We start from the raw sequence: 19,141 nt of genomic DNA, 5'->3' as shown, positions 1-19,141 counted from the left end.
GTTCAATTTAACTGGGATCTGGGGAACACGTGAAAGGCATTTACAGCATCCAGCCCAGCCTGGCTTTTCCTGCAGGGGAAGCAGAGGTGTAACGTTCACAGCTCCCACCGTCGCCCCACCTGGGACAGAGAGGGCTGCAGCCCTTTACTGAACAGAAATAGATGCACTTAAAATATCTGCATGGGCCTAAAAATAATAGAGGGAAAGGGTTTGTTTTAACCCTTTTAAAGATCAGGGTGTGCTGATCACGTGGGGAGCAGCCGAGGGAGCTGGGGGGGCTCATCCTGCAGAAAAGGGGGCTCAGGGGGGACTTTCTGGCTCTGCAATCCCTGACAGGAGAGGGGAGCCAAGAGGGGGTTGGGCTCTGCTCCCAGGGAACAACAGGATAAGAGGGAATGGCCTCAAGCTGTGCCAGGGGAGGTCCAGGTTGGACATCACAAGGAATTTCCCCATGGAAAGGGTGCTCAGGCCTTGGCAGGGGCTGCCCAGGATGGTTTGGAGTCCCCACCCCTGGAGGTGTCCGAGGAAGGCCTGGCCATGGCACTCAGTGCTCTGGGCTGGGGGACAAGGTGGGGATGGGGCACAGCTTGGACTGGATGGGCTGGGAGGGCTTTTCCAACCTCAGGGATTCTGGGATTCTGTAAAGTGGCCCAGGAGGAAGGGGAAGGTGTCATATGAAGCAGAGCCAGTGTCTGAGGAAGCAGGACAAGCACGAGGTGTTGGTAAGGAGGGGCAGGAGCCCCCAGAAACCAGCACAACCCACAGAGGGCTGGGTGGGAGCCACGGTCCCCCCTGCAGCTCCAAGTTGCAGAAGGGGACGGGGGTGAAACGCCAGAAAGGTGATGACTTACACTATGAACGTCCATCCACGGCCTCTCCCACTCTCCCTGTGCTGACACCTCCTCCTCTGTGGAGGTCAGGTCTAAAATAACAAGGCCCCAAGGTCCTGGTCGGGGTCTCCGTGCGCCGCAGCAACACAAATAGCAAATTAATAAGCACTGCTTCCCTTTCTCCCCAAGGTTTTACGAGGCTTAATTAATGGATGTCTGTAAAACGCATTTGGGGCTGGGAATGAAATGTGCTGTGGAAATGCCAAATATTTTTAATGCTCCAGCAGATTTAGGTTTAAATAAGAAAAATACACAGCTTCTCCTCCGAAACAGATTGCTCTCCTTGAAGCAGAGAGCTCCAGAACATGAAGTTTTCATCAGGCTGACTTGAAAGAGTGTTTTCACGGCTTTCCAAGAGCGTTTATTCTCATGTACGAACTCCCCCTTTCCCTTATACAGATGTGGACACGGAGGCATGGGAAATCAAAGAAATCTACCCCCGGCCGTTGGCAGAGCCAGCGCTACGAATAATTTCCTGATTTCCACTGATGGCTGGAATGCCCTCTGGACCATCCGCTCCCTCCAGATGCTCTCCGGCTTTACAAATTACACGGACCCCGCCACGCTTGGCCTCGGCTGCAGGGTCGTTTTTTTGGGGAGAGCTGGGAGGGCTCCGGCAGGGACCATGTGTGGGGATGAAGGCGGCTTTGGCACCGGGACGCGCAGCCGGAGCTCCGGCGACAGGACTGCACCCTCTGGAGGGTACGGCTGCTCCTGCACAGGGAGGCTTTGGGCCGAAAAATATGGCCCAATATTAAAAAAAAAAAATATGCCAGGTGGCCTGGCAGGAGGCTTTGTCCCCCACGGCGTTGTCCCCACAGTCATGGGTTGGTGGCATATGTGATAGTCCCCGCAGGTGACACTTCTTGAGCCGCAGGTGACACCCTGAGGGGAGGCTTTGAGCCCTGCAGCGCAGGGAGAGCCATCGGCTGCTGTGGGAGAACGGCCAGCTGGAAGGCACTGGTGGTCTGTGGGGTGGTGACAGACCCCTGGGACCCCTCGGCTGAGGGGCAGCGACAGACCCCAAACCCCCCGGTCCCCTCAGCTGTGGGAAGGCGACATCCTCTGGGACCCCTCAGCTGAGGGACGGGGACAGAACCCCAAGTCCTTTCGGCCACGGAGAAGTGACAGACCTCAGGATTCCCTCAGCCCTGGGGGGGGTGACAGCCCTTGGATCCCCTCAGTCATGGGGAGGTGACAGACCCTGGATCCCCTTAGTCATGGGGAGGTGACAGACCCTGGATCCCCTCAGCTTGGGGGGGGTGACAGCCCTTGGATCCCCTCAGCCATGGGGAGGTGACAGACCCTGGATCCCCTCAGCCCTGGGTGGGGGGTGACAGACCCTGGATCCTCAGCCATGGGAGGTGACAGGGCCCTGGATCCCCTCAGCCCTGGGGTGACAGACCCTGGATCCCCTCAGCCATGGGGAGGTGACAGACCCTTGGATCCCCTCAGCCCTAGGGGAGATGACAGACCCTGGATCCCCTCAGCCATGGGGAGGTGACAGACCCCCTCAGCCACGAAGGGGTGACATCCCCTGGTCCCCTCACCGGACAGGGGTGACACCCCCCCAGCCCCGAAGCACTGCCACCCCCGCGGTGGTGCCGGGGCCGCCACACGGCGGGTCCCGCGGCCCCGCGGGGCGGTGACAGCCCCGGTGGCGGCGGCGGCGGCGGCGGAGGCGGCGCCAGGCCCGGCGGGCGCGGAGCGGAGCCCGCGGCTCCCGGTCCCCGCCGCTCCCGCGCCTTCGAACGCGGCGGCCCCGCCGTTCCAGCCCAGCGCGGGCCCGGCGGCGGCTCCCGGAGATGGCGGAGTCCGGCGGGGCCGAGTTCGGCGCGGAGCGGCCGAGCAGGTGAGCGGGGCCGGCGCGGCCTAGGCCGGGCGGCGGGGGCCGTGGGACGGGGCCGGGCCGGGCCGCGGGGTTCCACCGGCTCCAGACTCCTTGAGCGCCGCTCCGGTGCCCGCCGGGGGTCGGGGGTTCTCCTGAGCGGGGCCCGCGGGGAAGGGAACGGTCGTGGCGAGCACACGGCGCTGCTGCTCGTGGGTTGGGGGGGGGATGTGGGGAGTGTGTGCGGGGAGGGAGGCTGAGGGTTGGGGGAGGCTCAAAAACGTGAAATAGCGTGAATGGATTCACCCAGCCTGGGGATCCCACCCCGGTGAATCCCACCCGCTGCATCTCACCCTCTGAATCCCACCCTGGGACAGACCCCCCACCCACTCCCCGACTCTGCGGGGCCAGCAGAGCTGTAGAGGTCTGTAGAGACACCCAGCTGTGTGAGTTGCAGACACACCGAGTTTTTGGTGTTTCAGGCCTGTTTTGGTGCCCCCTTCCCCGTCCCCTCTGGTGTGTCCCCTCCAGCTTGCAGACAACCTCCCCTCGGTCCCTGGGTTTGGTCCCCACGGGGTCACCTCAGCCTTTGAAGGTGGCACAGAGCAGGTGGTGCCTGTTGGGGTGATGTGGTACCTGTCACCCCGTGGTACCTGTTGGGGTGATGTGGTACCTGTTGGGGTGATGTGGTACCTGTCGGGGTGATGTGCTACCTGTTGGGGTGATGTGGTACCTGTCGGGGTGATGTGGTACCTGTCACCCCATGTTACCTGCTGGGGTGATGCAGAGGGTGTTGTAGGTGGTGCCTGCTCAACTGAGGAGTTTCTGTCCCCGGGGTTTTCCCATCCGTGGCCATCCCAAGTCCCCACTGGACATTGTTCAGGGAGTGGTGGTGTCTGTCTCGGGGGTGTTACACTGTCACTGTCAGTCTGCCACTTCGCTTCAAAGCATCGTTTCTCCTCAACTTTGCTCACCGTTGGCTCCTGAAATAACCACCCATGAGGAGGGGAGGCTCTCACAGTCATCCTTCAGCTCTCTCTGAATTCTCACCTTGGAGATATATCCCGGTTTTTTCCCCCCTAATGACGACCTGTGGCCCATGAAGCTGCAGGCTGTGTCACCTGTGGCATCTCATTTCATCCCTCTGCACCTCCTTTTCCTGCCTCTTAGGCAGGAACTCCGGCACTTCTCTCAGGTGTTGGTAGCACTCGGGAGTTCTCAGTGCCGGGTGTGCAGCGCTGAGAAATGGAAGCAATTTGTTTCAGGGCTGTGATAAATCACCCAGGCTGGAGCTGCAGCAGCAGTTTTATTCCCCGAGCTGGAGCTCCCTCGTGTTCTCTATTGCTGCCTGTTTATTTTCTTTGTTAATTTTAAAGCAAAGCCCCTTGAAATTTGGAGCCTGCTTCTTGTTGGTCGGTAGTCTCCTGCTCTAGAGGTGGATTTATTGGGGAATACAGGGAGAAACCTGAGGGGGGGATGCTGGATGCGCGGCATTGTCTCTGGATAGCACGAGGAGGATTTCAAGGGCATTCCCCGTCGGCAGTGATTCCTTGTTAGGTGCTTCCACTTGTGACTTTTTGACACTTACTGAGTATTTACTCTCTAAGGCAAGAGGACAGAGCCCTCTCGCGCTGTTCCACACATGCCATTTCGGTGGTGCACTTCAATTCCAACGGCATGGGCAGAATTTCCATCTTTGGAATTCCTACCGCGTGGCTGCCCCGGGTTACCCGGGAGCACGTGGCTGCCCCGGAGCAGGAAAATTAACTTCTCTGCTGGGATCCTGCTCTTTCATTCAATGAGGAACAGACTGTGCGAGATGGGGACAAAAGGCTCTCTGATGGCATGAGATAAGGCCATTCCTGGGCATTGAAAAGCAAATGGCTCCAATCTTCTGTTCTGAAATAAACTTGGGGTTTGGTTTTTTTTTTCCCTTTCTTCCTCCTTGGGTAGAGTTTCACAAGTTACAAATGGGTTGCATATTTTATACTCCCAGCCCTCTTTTATCATGTAGAGGGAGAGTTTCAAGCTCTGTGGTGCTGTGCTGCTCCCGGGGATGTGATTTGGGATCGGGGGAGAGGAAACGGTGGAACCCGTGGGGAACCCTCGGCAGGAGAAGCTGCTGTGCCTGAGACAACAAGGAACGGTGCTGCAATGTTGGTGAGGTGGGGTTGTTGTGCAAAGCAGGGCTGCAAAAAATCCAGGGAAAAGCGCCATCCCAGATGCTGGATGTGCAGGCCTCTGTGTGGGAATGAATGGAGGTGTCCAGCAGACAAACTGATGGAGAGATAATTGGGAATAATCCCTTCAAGGGAGGAAGGAAGGCAGCCAGGCTGTATAAACGTTTTTCACAAACCTCCCCAAAACCCTGCTTGCTGTCAAACCCAGGATGGATGGACCAGGGAGACCCGCATGCCTTCCTCATCATAAAGTACATATGTCTGGGTCCACATCAAGGGAACGTGGACCTGAACTTCCCCAACCCGATTCCTTCTGAGAAAGTGGTGGGAAGGAGAGAAATGTGCAGGAGGGTGGAGTGAAACCACATGGAGGGGGGAATGTCAGGGCTGTGAGTCTGCCTTGCTCTCGTGTTCCTGTCATCTCCTACAGCTTCAGCCTTCAATCAGACTCGGTGTTTTTTTTTTTTTTTCCCCTTCTGGAACTGGAGTTGAGCTTTGTGGGGTTTCCATGCTCCATACTCTGCCACATGGCAAGTCTCAAACAGATTTAGTTGTTGGATCTGGTAGACGTGGTGTAAATGTTTACGCTCGGATTGAATCGCTGTAAAAATAACTTGCCGCTTGCTTTTGCAACGTTGGGAGAGTCCTGAGCTGGAGGTTTTATTTTAGACCAAAAGTGAACTCGGGTGATGCTTTAAAGATTCCCGTCCTACCCCTAAGTGTTGTAGCTTTGTAAGGGATGGTGGATGAAGTGGCTTTCCCAGTGTCTTGTTTACATGGCAGATAAACGCTGAGGTTGCAGAGAAACTGGGGACATTCCAAAAAGCTGTTGCTGCCCTTCTGGTGGCCTTGGGGTGGCTCTGCTCAGGGGAGGGTGGCACGAAGCCTGTGCAGAAAGGAGCTGCCCCAGGATCTGGGAAGCAGAAGGGTGTCAGGAGGGGTGTAAAGCTGTCAGAAGGCGAGTGCAGAGGACTCAGAGAAACGGGCTGCAGACAGATTGGATCCTGGGAGGATTCCTGAGCTGGAATTGGGTGTTGCCATGCTGGAAAACACCATTTCCTCCCTTTGCACGGCAGGGATGGTGGGTTTGCTGCTGTTCTCTGCTCGTTTCATCACCTCACCTTGCTCTTGCCCGGCTCCCCTGGCTGCTCCCGGCCAGTAACCCGGAGGGTGGAGGTGCAGGCAGAGGGGAGGTGTCTGCACATCCCTGCTCACCTGAGCACCTACTCTGCAAGTAACTACTCCTGTTTTATTGCAACACTGCCCAGACCGTGCAGCCGGGTGCCACAGGCGGAGGCAGACGCTGCTCCCAGGACCTGGCAGTCCCAGCCTGAGCTTTTCCCGAGTTCTTCCCAAGGTGTGGAGCGAAGGGCCAGGGCGGCTCTGAAGGTGGAGGGGGTGGTTTTCTCTCTGTGGGGAACTTTGTGCCCTGCTGGCAGAGCCCAAACGGGCCGTCCCCAGTGGGAAGGTGACACGGAAGCTGGGGCAGGTCCCGATGGATTTTTGGATGGCCGTGCCCACGATCAAGCTTCGCTTTGCTTCCAGAGGTGGAAAAGGTGGAAGCTGTGCTGTTGGAGCGGGGTGCAGGGCAGAGCAGGGGTGGAGGGGAGGGCGAGGTGGCACCCAGCAGGCCAGCAGTGCCTGCGCATGGGCCGGGTGACACTTTTGGGGTGGCCTTGGTGGCTCTGCTGTGCTTCCCGACACCACTAGGTGCCTCCCGGCCTTTGCGGTGCCGGGAGAGGCGCGGGGAGCGCCCGCAGAGCCCTCGGGCTGCTCGCACAGGGTCACCAAAGGGTGACTTCTGATCTGAGCCTCACTTTTGAGGCACATTTTCCTAGAGCTGGGGCCTGGCAGGGTTTGACTGCCAGGTGGGGAAATGTGGAGCTGTCGAAGGCGGCGCTGCCAGGGGAGTATCGAGTGTGGAAGGAGCCTCTGCTTAGGGGGGGACAGGGACAAACAGGCACATTTACACCCGCACCGCCCTTCTGGGGGTCCCTGCGTGCCTGGCTGAGCTCGGGAGCAGCTCTGTCCCTGCGGTGACACTGCCCGTGGCTGCCAGAGGAATTTACGCGCTTGGGGTGATTTTTCTATTTGCTCAGTTGGTTCCTGGCTCGCAGGGATTAGGCTTGGGGCTGACAAGAATGTAATCACAGTCAAGTTGGGGGGGGGTGAGGTTGTGGCAGGGCAGGGTGTTGGTGGTGACAGGGGTGTCACCGGCGCCTGCCTGAGCTCTGCGCTCACAGGAGGTTTCGGGCAGGCCTGAGGAGAATCCCTGTGCAGGACGAGGTCCTCTGTGGATGTGGGCAGAGAGAAGAGAAACAGCAGACCCCGGTAAATGGGATATTTTGTGCCCCTCCAAGCCCCTGGTGCTGCTGGTGCCCTCACCTGAGAGTTCCCCTGCTCTTTTGGGGTGGCGAATGCCCAGCCCCAAACTGCTTTTCCCCAGCACGAAGGTGACTCTGGCTCTGCCACAGCAACATTTTTAAAAATCTCATTCTATTTTTTCATGCTGGTTTTTGCCTCCCCCCTGCACAACCTGTCCTGGGTACAGCACGTACTGCCCAGTCCCTCACGTTGAAGCTCCAGGAGGTGGCACGGAGTTTAATGTGCTCAGATCTCTCACCCTCCACCTTTTTTTTTTTGTTGTTGCTCCAACGCTCTGTTTTACCAGGCCAGCCAGCTTTTTGACAGCCATCCAGTTTTATTAGTGCGAAAACCCAAAAATCCCACCCCCTCTGGCTTGCAAACAACCTACTGATTGATGCCTGGGAGCAGAATATATTCGTGTATGAGTGTGTGTGTGTGTGTCTGCTGGGCCCTGTGTGAGTCCAGCTCAGGAGGAAAGGAAAACACAGATTTGCAAATGTCTGGGACTTCTAAAGGGTATTAAAAAAATAATAATATTGGAAAAAAATAAATAAATTGAAAAGCCTCTTGCTACAAGTCACTGCCTTACCTTTGGGGCTGCAGGGTTTCCTTGGTTCCAGCTTGGGAGAAGTCTGGTGCAGATAAGGAAATCAGTAGGACCTGAGTCAGAAAGCACTTTAAAATGAACCAGGTACCTCCTGACTTAGACACTTCTTTAAGTGCTGTTTTCGGGCCCTGAAATGCAGCTAAAAAATAAGCTTAGTCTGTTGGGCTTTCTCCTCGTGTTTATTGCTTATTGGATGAAAGAGGTGGTGTCAGGAGTGGAAAATGAGTGGAGGCAGAGGAGAGAAACAGGAGAAATTAAGGGAAGGGGGTGGGAAAGGGAACATAGAAATCGATTAAATGCCTTTTTTCCCCTCAGATATCTTTCCTGAGGATGATTCTGTTCCTCGGGAAAACATCCCCTTCTTCGGGTGTGTTAATATTTAATTGGCTGCTGATCATTAAGTGCTTCTTGTGGCTGCTAATTTGGACGGGGAAGTGCTGGGAAATGCTGTTGCTGATGGGTGCTGGTGACAGTGAGCGTAAATAGGTTAACAGGGCAGGTATTTCTGTGCCTCAGTGCCTGGCAGCCCCCAAACTTCAAGGAAAGCTCTTTCTTCTTTTTTGGGGGAATGTTGCAAAGGCCATGGGAGTGTCCCTAAGTCCCACTAAGAGTCTGTGGAGCAGCAGATCCGCAGTGAAGGGTTCAGCCTTTCTGCCCCGACGTAGCATTTGTTAGTGTGGAGTGCTGAAAACTCATTTTCATCCTTTGGGCATGTGATATAAAGCCTGAGGATCTGAAATATTGCAGTCACCATGGCTACCAGTGACTTATCTGAGGGAGTTTGACTTTTGTTTTGATTTTAAGTGTCTTAATTGTAGTTTAAAAATCAGAATCTAAATGTGTTTTTTTTTTTTTACTCAGGCATGAAACTAAAGGCATTAAATGATTTGCATTATTAAAATATCTATAATGCTGCCTGTCAAAGGTTCTTAGAGAAGGTCCTTAATATTCATACTTTATGTTCTAAATAAAGTTACTCCCCAGCTTTGTGGTGTAGTTCTGCTTCTCTCACCACAAAAAAATCCCTTGCAGGTGCCTCGGTGGCTGTTTTGCAATAATCCCAAAGCTTTTGTCCAGCCATGGAAGAGCTGTGCCATTGCACACCCTGATGGATGTGAACACACACACACACACACACAGAGACAAATCCTGCTGGTTTTCCTCCTTCCTGTGTTGTCCCCAGCCATTCCCAGCAGGGTCCCACCTCTGGGGCTCGTGTTTATGGGGAGAGTTTGGCTCTTGGAAGTTTGCCCCGCTCGGGAACTCCGCCAAGCCCCTCGAGTTTGTCCCGGATGAAAAATCACCCAGCACCACCTGCCCCCAAAAAGGGGGAAAACGTGGGGATGCTGAACTGGGAGGGAGAGCACCAAAGCATCCCTCCTTCCAAGGAGAAGCAGGCTGTACAAGGAGAGGAAGAACACCACCAGACCACCAGACAGTCGTGCAGCCGAAGATTCCCCTCCCCACTCCTTAATTCAATCACCGAAATGTTACAATCTGTCCTGCTCTAATTCTCTCCACTTGTGCAGTGGTTGCAAACATGCTGAAATACGAACTCATGCCTGGTAAGCCTTTAATTCCAGCTTTGATGTTTTTAATCATCAGTACAGATTTGGTAAAAATGATTCATTAGCTCGAGAGGCGTCTTGGCTTCCACGTGACGCCGTGGGGGACGGAGGAGGCAGGGGCCGCTTGTTCTCGGGGGTGTTCTCTGTGCCTGGGCTGGTTCCTGAGGTGTGGCCCTTCAAATCTCCCAGCCCCTCAGCTTCAGGGGCCTCTTGGGTGTCCAGATGCCTTTCTGGTCCAAAGTGCTTGCTCAGAAAGCTGTCTGTGGTCAGTGTGCTCTGGGCGAGGGCGAGCTCCTGCCCCAGGTGCAGCAGCAGGAGGATTTCTGGGCTTGTTTGCCTTCCCTGCCCGCTGTCTGGCTGCAGCCACTCCCTTAACCCTTGCTGGAACATCTCCACAGCCCATCCACAGTGTTGGGGTTGGGGTTCTGGGTTGATTTTTCCCCCCAGCACCCCATGCTGAGCTCTATCCTGCGGTGACCGGAGAGGATTGAAAGCAATCTGGCTTCGGAGCAGCGGCTTGGAGGCAAATCCTCAATCCCATTACTCGTTCCCTGGCAGTCCCTGTGTGGAACTGGGGTGCCAGGGGGTGTCATCAGAGCCTCTGAGGCTGCTGCCCAAAAGGCATCACCTTGGGAATCGACGTGCCCGTGGAATTCCAGCTGCCTCGTGTGCGAGGGCTGCAGTCACACCAATATAAAGATCCCTTTCACTGCTGCAGCCATTTCCACGTGGAAAGTGGGATTTCTGCTCCTGCACAGCCACCTCTATACCAACATACCCCATGTCAGAGGCCCCAGTCATGTAAACACGTTGGGATGTCCAGGAGGCCCCTGGGACGTTGATGGGGATGTGATTTGGGAGCAGCCCCACGCTTGAGCCCTGCTCCAAGAAGGAAAGGACCTCACTCGAGGACAAAGGAAAATTCCAGAGGCTCTCCAGCCCTGCCTCCCGCAGAAAGGGAAGCGGAATAAACACTTTCTCACCGGTGTGTGCGAGGAAAGGCTTTTATCTCCCAGGCGTGTTCCGGGGAGGAGGAGATGCAGCTCTTCCCAAGTCTTGTCTGCCAGGCTGTTTCTGCTGTAACAAATTGTTAAGCAACAAGTCCGGGGGCCTGGGGAGATCCGGGCTGAGATAGGGGCAGCCTCCCAGAGGCACTCGCACACGTTCAAGGCTTCCTTTTGTGCTCAGGGTTGGTGGTTTTTTTTCTGTTGTTGGTTTTGTTTTGCTTTTTTACTCTCTGACATCCGACTGCTGCTCCTCTTCTGCACTCCATGCAGGAGCCAGGGCTCCTTCCCTGCCCTGCCTGTGTCCAGCCAAGCCTGCTCTTAGCCCAGATCCCTTTTTTGTCCCCGCCGTGCAAACACTGCTCCTTGCTGTTCTCTCACCTCTCCTCCTCCCGCTTTGTTTTCTGTAAACCTCTCGCTCCATTTCTCCTGCTTCGTGTGGGTTTTGTTTTGTTTCCAGTTTGTGTTGTTCATCTTAAAATCCTCCTTTTTTTGTTTTTTTTCTCCACCCTCTCTCTCCAGGCTGAAGAAAACTGGGCATTATCAATGCTTCTCTTTTGATTTCCTTTCCTCCCCCCTCTTCAGAGTATTGTGTAATCATCGGATCCTTTTATTCTATATCTGTAAACAGACAAAGGAACCAGCACAGGGAGTTTTTCCTGGAGTGGCTGTTCACAGTTACCTGTTGAAATGAACCTCACGTGCAAACACGTTTATTCCACACAGATGTGTCGACCCACCCCTCCTTTACCTCAAACTTGCACTCTGGTCGTTCCCAATGCCTGTAAAAGTTAATTGAGGAAGAGGAATAAAAAGAGGAATATTTGTGCAGGTAAAGCTCGTTGTTTGGAGGGCTGTGGGTACAGTGACAGCGTTCCTGCAGGGATGAGACCCTAAGGCTGGCAAAAGGAGTATCTGAAACCAGCACAGAAGCAAGCACTGAGGGAAATCCCCCTGAGAAGACTTTTGCAGCAGATGGAGTGTAATGAAGTTACAGGGAACTCGGGAGTTGCCATTCCCGGATGAGTCTGTGTGGAATTCACCTGTCCAACCTGGAGCAAAGTGGGTTTGCTCCGTGTCTGGTGCTCTGTGTCCAGAGGGAACATCATTTCCTTGCCACAGCAGATCAAAGTTCCAGGGAGGAGAGTGAAAGGAGTTTGACACGATGAGGATCCGCTCCCTCCAAGCTCTTCCCTCTTTCTCCATGGGAAGAGCCCGAGTGGACAGACAATTCTTGGCTCACAGAGTATGGATAAAGGTCTTGTCAACAACTGTTCTTCTGCTAATCCTTTTTATTCCAGCAAGGAATAACTCGGTGCTCTGATCTGGGACTCTTTAGCACACTTTGATTTTAGGGTAGGGATTTCGGACCTGTGCTGCCAGCGGCACAGCTGACCATTATCAGCCATCCCAGCAGGAGCTGGGCTGGATCCTGAGGCACGTTCCCAAGCCTGAGGAGTTGGAACCAGCCTGCCAAGGTTTGCTCTCTGCATCCCAGCGAGCTCCAGAGCCGCTGCAGGCACAGAGCGCTGCCCTCCCAGCTCTGATGAACATCCCAGATTTCCCCTCACTCGCCTCCCCTTAAAGCTTCCAGGAAATTGCAGTCCGATAAGTTAGGCAAGGAGCAAGTCCTGTCCATTGTTCCTCATTGTTCCAGGATTGTTTACATCCCCCTTTTTTGTTATCCCATCTCCCTGACTCCTCCCTGACCTCCCGGGTTTGTTTGGGCCATTGTGCGTGGCCGTTGCTGTTTTGGTCGGGAGCTCTGAGGGTTGGAGCAGACCCTGGGACTGCACATCCAAACTCTGAGGGAGGGTTGGAGCACACCCTGGGATTATTTAGCCAAGATCTGAGGCGGGGGGAAGGGTTGGAGCAAAACCGGGATGACACAGCCGAGCTCTGAGGGAGGGTTGGAGCAGACCCTGGGATTGCACAGCCCCAGCACGCTGCGTCCTCCTCAGTTCTATCCCACCTAGATAATAACAACAACAATAATAATAATACCCTTGAAGTGCATCCCTGGGTGTGCTCTCCCACTGTGGATTTGGGAGCAGCTCATGCAGCTTTCCATATATAATCTCCCTGGGATTTTTTTATGTTGCATTTCCATAAAATATCCCTTCAAAGGCAGACACCAAACAGCAGGATGCTTCTGAAAAAGTAACCCCCATCCTGAATATTGTCCCCTGGGCAATATTTTCTTCCCAGGAGGGAAGATCCTGAAGAGCCACTGGGAGTTGGATTAAATTTGCAGATGAGTTTGGGATCTCCCACCTCTGCTGGCTCCAGTTTGGTGGGCTCGGGGAACCCGCAGCTATTTCTGGAGCTGTTTCCAGAGGAGCAGGGAGCACCCAACAGCCTCTTCCCCTCGTGCAGGGCTCCCGCTGCCTCCCAGCGCAGCGTTCCCACTGACAAGTGCATCTGAGGCCAGCAGAGCTGGGGATGCTGCTCCGTGTGCTGGGGAACATGTGCGAGAGGCGCTGGGAAAAGCGAGGAAATATTTACGCTGGGAGGGGACTGTTGACAGTGCAGCTCGAGCAGTTGATGTTATTTACAGCAGCCAGGGCTGTGCAATAGTTTGCTTTTGCTCTTCTCCTGAGGGTCAGGCAGGAGGGAAGGAGCAAAGCGGGCTGGCAGGGCCGGCCTTGGCGGCAGCAGCAGCTCCAGCAGCTGCAGGAAGGGAAGGTGGTGAGAAGAACAAGCAGCTGTGACTCAGTGTGGTGGTTGAAGGCGAGGTCAGGGCGGGCTCAGTGTGGGGACACCCAGTGTTCCTTGGTGGTTCTAGGATGGCTGGATGGTCCCTGGAGCCCGTGTGCGCTGCAGGGACGGGGGTGGCAGTGCCAAAGCATCCCTCCAAAACCTGGAAGTCTCTTTTGTGCTGGGAGAAGGGAGCACAGCGTGAGGTGCTGGTGCTGCCGAGCTGGGAACGGGCGTTGCGGCCCACGGTGCCCGTGGCGGTGTCTCCCCCGGCACGCTGGGTAGGTAATACCACAAACTGTTTAAATTTCACACCAGCCTGTCTCTCTTGTTCTGTTTTTAGCATGGCTGACAAGAACAGCACCCTGAAATGCACGTTCTCTGCTCCTGGCCACAGCACCACTCTGCTGCAGGGACTGGCCTCGCTCCGAGCTCAGGCTCAGCTGCTTGATGTCATCCTCACTATAAATAATGAAGTGTTTCAGGTTCATAAAGTTGTCTTGGCTGCCTGCAGTGACTATTTCAGGTGAGAATCTGAGAGGGAAGCAGGCATTTGTACCTTTCCCGTTGGTTTGCTGTTTCCCTGTCCTCCCCCACCCCAACCTTCCCACCGCAATCCCAAACCTCCCGCCCCGCAGATCCCGTCGGAGGTTTGGTTTGCCCCAGGGATTCCCTGCAGGCAGGTGGAGGTTCAGGATCAGTCCCTCTGCACACAGATGAGGTTTGCTCAGCTACAGCTGCTGGGCCAAGGCACAAGTTCAAGGCCAGGTCTTGAACCCACCTGGGCAGGTGTTGGAGGTGTTTTGCCCTGGAGCTGCATGAGCTGCCTGGGAAGTGAGGGCTCCAGAATGACTCATCCCATGGAGAGAGATGCCCACTGTAAACACACTCCTGCTCCCTTCAACCACCACGCTGATGTGTCTGCAGTGCTTGTGGCTCTGGGAGCACCAAGGGGTGGGTGTGACCTCCCCGGGAGATCCGGGAGCATCGTCCCAGCTCCTGTAGGTAGAAAACTGAAACCCTGAGATGAGTTTTTGCAGCCAAATCAACGCAGAGTGAGCCAACTGCAGAACAGGGCATTCACTCCTGAGTGAACTGCTCTGCCCCCACCAGGTGCCAGTGGCACTGTTTTGTTCCTCCCTGCTGGGTGCAGGGCCACTGCCAAGGTGTTTTCACTCCTAAAACATAATTCCTGAGTGGGTTTCTCGCTGTGACTTCTGTGGTGCCGAGGAAGGTTGTCCTGGGGAACGAATAATCCAGCTTTTGGAAGCACTCTCCTTCTTCTGCGGGGAAGGGGAGGGGGGGGGAGAGCGAAATCGAGGCATTTATGTAATCAGCACTTTAGAACCGTAACACTTTTTAAGGGAGTTGCATTCTGGTTGATGGTTTTGGTCTCCAGCACGGCAACAACAACAACGCACACGAGAGCCCGCACGTGTCCGCGTGTCCTCCGGGGCGAGGGATCAGGGCCGGGACGTGGGAGATGCAGGGATTTGAGCGGAATGCTCTCATCTGCTGCACAGACAAATAATTGGGAACAGGATTCCTGGTCACTCGGTTACAGAAAAGCTGATTTCATGTGCAGATATTTTCCTTATTTAGGTCATTCAGGATTTCTGGGGTTTGTGCTGGACGGGGGCAGGTTTTCCAGCCTGGTTTGGACGGGAAACTTGGAACTCCTGTCTTCTGTCAGCGCTCCCAGGATAGTCCTTTATTCCTGTGTTGATGCAGGGTCTGTTCAGCATTTTTTCTGCCTGACTTGCACCTTGGAGCCGGTGCAGCTCCTGAGGGAGCTCTGATGACACCAGGGATTTACCTTTCCAGCGGAAAAAGGTGGAAAAACCAGTCCAGAATGTGCAACTTTAAGGTCTTTCGTAGGACATGGCCTTGCTGGGCCGTGTGTGCAGCGGCAGGACCGGGGACACCCCATGGCCCAGCCCTTCCTGCCCTGACTTTGCCTTCCCCACAACCCTCTTGTTGGATACTCCGGGGTGCAAACCTTTGCCCCCGAGCCCCCCACACGTAACAAAACCCGCTGAAGTGGGATGTAAATGGCTGAAATTCCCCCCTGATGTGCAGCTACACCCCCATCACACCCCCAGCCCCCTGTCTGGGGGGGCTGCAGCTCTGCCAGGGCGGGTTCAGGGAGGGATGGGCGCAGTCCTTGGCATGGAATGTGCTTCCTGTGGAATTCCCAAGGAGCTGATCCGGGGCCTGATCTCTGCAGTGGCCTGGTCAAGTGATGTTCTTGCAGCTGTGCTGTAACTAAAGCTCTTTTCTCCCTGGTTGTGTGTGATTCCCTGTCAGCCCCCCCTGCTGCTGGAGGGGCTGCAGCTCCTCCTTTTTAAGGTGGTGGGGAAGGAACCTTGGAGGGGAGGCTCTGTTGGGTGAGCAGAGCTGCTCAGAAGGCTCGGGGCACCCACAGTGTTTAACCCATCTCCTCCTTCCCTGGGACACAGTGGGATAACAGGCCTGAAGGCCTTGCTGCCAGGGGTCACTGACCTCCTGACACAGGTGTCTTCCTTGTGCTCACAAATCCTGCAGGCCCAAGCCCTGTGCAGACCCTCTGTTGCTGAGTGTTGTGGATTCATGATACTCGTTCACGTCCTGCTCTGGGAGCTCTGCCTCTTTGTCCTGTGCTCTGCTCTTCCTCCCGCTGCCAGGGGGATTGAAAAACTTCTCTGACAGCTGAATGTTCCTCCTCAGTGCACTGCAAGCCTCGTATAAGTCACTGCACTCTGATTTCTCCTGCCTTGTGGAGGTTTAGCCTTGATTTATTCCCCACACCCCCCTTCCTCATCCTCCCTAAAAGAATCAACATGTTAAATAAAATAAAACCCTGAAGTGATACATCATTTATTCAAGGGGGGGGGATTTTTGTCTGTGTGCTCTTGACCCACAGGGCGATGTTCACGGGCGGGATGAGAGAGGCCAGCCAGGATGTGATCGAGCTGAAAGGTGTGTCTGCCAAGGGCCTGAAGCACATCATAGACTTTGCCTACAGCGCCGAGGTGACTCTGGACCTCGACTGCATCCAGGATGTGCTGGGAGCCGCCGTCTTCCTCCAGATGGTGCCTGTGGTGGAGCTGTGCGAGGAGTTCCTGAAGTCTGCCATGAGCGTGGAGACGTGCCTCAACATCGGGCAGATGGCCACCACCTTCAGCCTCTCCTCCCTGAAGGAATCCGTGGACGCCTTCACCTTCAGGCACTTCCTGCAGATCTCCGAGGAGGAGGATTTCCTCCACCTGCCCCTGGAGCGCCTGGTGTTCTTCCTGCAGAGCAACAAGCTCAAGAGCTGCAGCGAGATCGACCTGTTCCGCGCCGCCGTGCGCTGGCTGCAGTACGACCCCGCGCGCCGCGCCAGCGCCAGCCGCGTCCTGTGCCACATCCGCTTCCCCCTCATGAAGTCCTCGGAGCTGGTGGACAGCGTGCAGACCCTGGACATCATGGTGGAGGACGTCCTGTGCCGCCAGTACCTGCTGGAGGCCTTCAACTACCAGATCCTGCCGTTCCGGCAGCACGAGATGCAGTCGCCGCGCACGGCCATCCGCTCGGACGTGCTGTCCCTCGTCACCTTCGGCGGCACGCCCTACACCGACAACGACCGCACCGTCAGCTGCAAGGTCTACTGCCTGCCCGACCCGGGCGGCCGCCAGTTCAAGGAGCTCACGGAGATGGAGGTTGGGAGCAGCCACTCCTGCGTGGCCGTGCTGGACAACTTCGTCTACATCGTGGGCGGGCAGCAGCTGCAGTACCGCAGCGGGGAGGGAGCCGTGGACGTCTCCTACCGCTACGACCCGCACCTCAACCAGTGGCTGCGCATCCAGGCCATGCAGGAGAGCAGGATCCAGTTCCAGCTCAACGTCCTGCGCGGCATGGTGTACGCCACGGGCGGCAGGAACCGCTCGGGCAGCCTGGCCTCGGTGGAGAAGTACTGCCCCAAGGACAACGAGTGGACCTACGTGTGCTCCCTCAAGCGCAGGACGTGGGGCCACGCCGGGGCCACGGTGGGGGACAGGCTGTACATCTCGGGGGGCTACGGCATCTCCGTGGAGGACAAGAAGGCGCTGCACTGCTACGACCCCGCGGCCGACCAGTGGGAGTTCAAGGCGCCCATGAACGAGCCGCGGGTGCTGCACGCCATGGTGAGCGCCAGCGGCAGGATCTACGCCCTGGGCGGCCGCATGGACCACGTGGACCGGTGCTTCGACGTGCTGGCCGTGGAGTATTACGTGCCCGAGAGCGACCAGTGGACCACGGTGAGCCCCATGCGCGCCGGGCAGTCGGAGGCCGGCTGCTGCCTGCTGGAGAAGAAGATCTACGTGGTGGGGGGTTACAACTGGCACCTCAACAACGTCACCAGCATCGTGCAGGTCTACAACACCGAGACGGACGAGTGGGAGAGGGACCTGCACTTCCCGGAGTCCTTCGCCGGGATCGCCTGCGCTCCCGTGATCCTGCCCCAGGTGCCCAGCCAGAGGTGACCCCGGTGGTGCCCCCCCTGGGCCCTTTGCTGCCTGCAAAAGCTGCGTTTTGGGGGGAGAGGGAAGGAGAAAACCAACCTGGGTTCGTTCCCTCCTCCCTGATGTCCCTCCTGCTCCCGGGGAGCCCTGGCAGGAGCAGCCCGGCAGCAGCGCTTGTCAGCCAGGCAGAGCGAGCAGATGTTACAGCTGGGAAAGGCTCTTCTCTCTCTCATCTGGGTGGTTTTCTTTTTTCACTGGTGATGGGGGGGAAAGCGGGGGTGCATTTTGCCAACTTTTTGTATTTTTGATGGTGTTCCACGCTGCAAACGGTGGCAGCTCAGCGGTCACTGGGGTCTGTTTCAAAGAGATCAGGTGGGGTTTTTTATTTATTAATATCTCCCCAAAAAACAAACAAACAAACAAACAAAATCATTGTATGTCACTCTGGTGTTTTTTAGCAGACAAAAAAAGCCCAACCAACCAAAACCTGTGTAACACACTGACCTCCAGAAGCAATAAAGGCACCGTGGGAGCTACAAGATCTCAGGTGCTTTTGGACTGTGGAAGCATATTCCCATTTTTCAAAGGTGACTTTCCCTTTTTTACCTGCCTGAGAAAGGGAATTCTTAGCCCTGCACACCTCTGGTCTTCGTTGCTTGGATCTCACTGCAATTCCTCGCCCCCCCTCCAGACACTCCAGAAATTCTCCCCTCATCGGGGCGTGCAGAGGTTGCAGCACTAAAGCCATGGTTGAAAGCTCGATTATGTGTAAACTGGCACGATTATTTGGTTTTATAACTGCCAAAAACTTGGCTTCCCTGGCAATAAGAGCTCTGCAGTCGTCCCTCTGGGCTGACCCCCGAGGCCAAGAGCTCCTGCAGGGTGTGGGTCAGGACCTTCCCCTTCCTGCTCTCACCAGCACACGCTCATCCAAACTCTTCCTGCAGCGAAGGAGGTGGGTGCTACTCTGTCATCAGCCTGAAGGTTTTCTTCCTTGCCGTGGAAATGAGGTACCTGACCTGATAAAGTGATGGAATTCCGAGCGGAGCAGGGCCTCGTTGTCGTGGTGGGGTTTTCAATTCGACAGGTTCATTTTGAGATGACTCCATCACCTTTGCAAAGGACTGTTACTTCCTGAACTTCCCTCTCCTCCAAGCCATCTTTCCTCTTTAATTTGATTAATGAATTGAAAGGTTCTCCTCTCGTCAGGAGTTCTGTTTCAAGGGCTTTGTTTTGTACCTGTGTCACGATTTGTGGAGGGGCTGTTTCGTTCTGCTGGGAAAGAAATCCCAGCCTGCAACCTTTTAGTGGTGACATGTAATGTCTGGTTTGCTGGTGAATCACTGAGAGGTCTGTGTAAAGCATGAACTCCACACCTGGGAGCCACTGGAAGAGATTTTTCTGGAGTGGTGGAGCCGGGGCAGCCCTGGGTGGGTCTCGGGGAGACTCTGCGCTCTGGGTTGCAGGTCAGGTGATGCATCATTTCCTCTGTTCCCCTCTGTTTGCTGGTTTGCCAATAATAAACTGATGAAAAGTC

The 19,141-nt window shown here is 55.6% G+C and overlaps 1 protein-coding gene across 3 annotated transcripts; it reads left to right on the top strand.

The window, feature by feature from the left end:
- The first annotated feature begins 2,558 nt into the window (after positions 1-2,558).
- On the top strand, positions 2,559-19,141 carry KLHL26 (kelch like family member 26). Of its 3 annotated transcripts, none has more exons than XM_050320876.1 (3): positions 2,559-2,742; positions 13,485-13,667; positions 16,044-19,141. In XM_050320876.1, exons 1-3 carry the CDS (start codon positions 2,696-2,698, stop codon positions 17,623-17,625), a joined length of 1,812 nt encoding a protein of 603 aa, XP_050176833.1. In that variant the 5' UTR covers positions 2,559-2,695; the 3' UTR covers positions 17,626-19,141. The 3 variants fall into 3 exon arrangements, with proteins under 3 accessions (XP_050176833.1, XP_050176835.1, XP_050176834.1); XM_050320877.1 differs by lacking the exon at positions 2,559-2,742 and adding an exon at positions 10,412-10,425; XM_050320878.1 differs by lacking the exon at positions 13,485-13,667.

This window comes from Myiozetetes cayanensis, unplaced genomic scaffold (assembly GCF_022539395.1).
Source record: "Myiozetetes cayanensis isolate MyiCay16 unplaced genomic scaffold, myiCay2020 scf26, whole genome shotgun sequence".
NCBI lineage: Eukaryota > Metazoa > Chordata > Aves > Passeriformes > Tyrannidae > Myiozetetes > Myiozetetes cayanensis.
This window is presented reverse-complemented; position numbering and strand designations above follow the sequence as displayed.

What these genes read in the sequence shown, in the direction of transcription:
- KLHL26 (XM_050320876.1), top strand. Translation starts at nt 2,696, where the DNA reads ATGGCGGAGTCCGGCGGGGCCGAGTTCGGCGCGGAGCGGCCGAGCAG. An exon ending in GGCGCGGAGCGGCCGAGCAG is followed by an intron (nt 2,743 to 13,484) that starts GTGAGCGGGGCC and finishes TTCTGTTTTTAG; the next exon opens with CATGGCTGACAAGAACAGCA. An exon ending in GCCTGCAGTGACTATTTCAG is followed by an intron (nt 13,668 to 16,043) that starts GTGAGAATCTGA and finishes CTTGACCCACAG; the next exon opens with GGCGATGTTCACGGGCGGGA.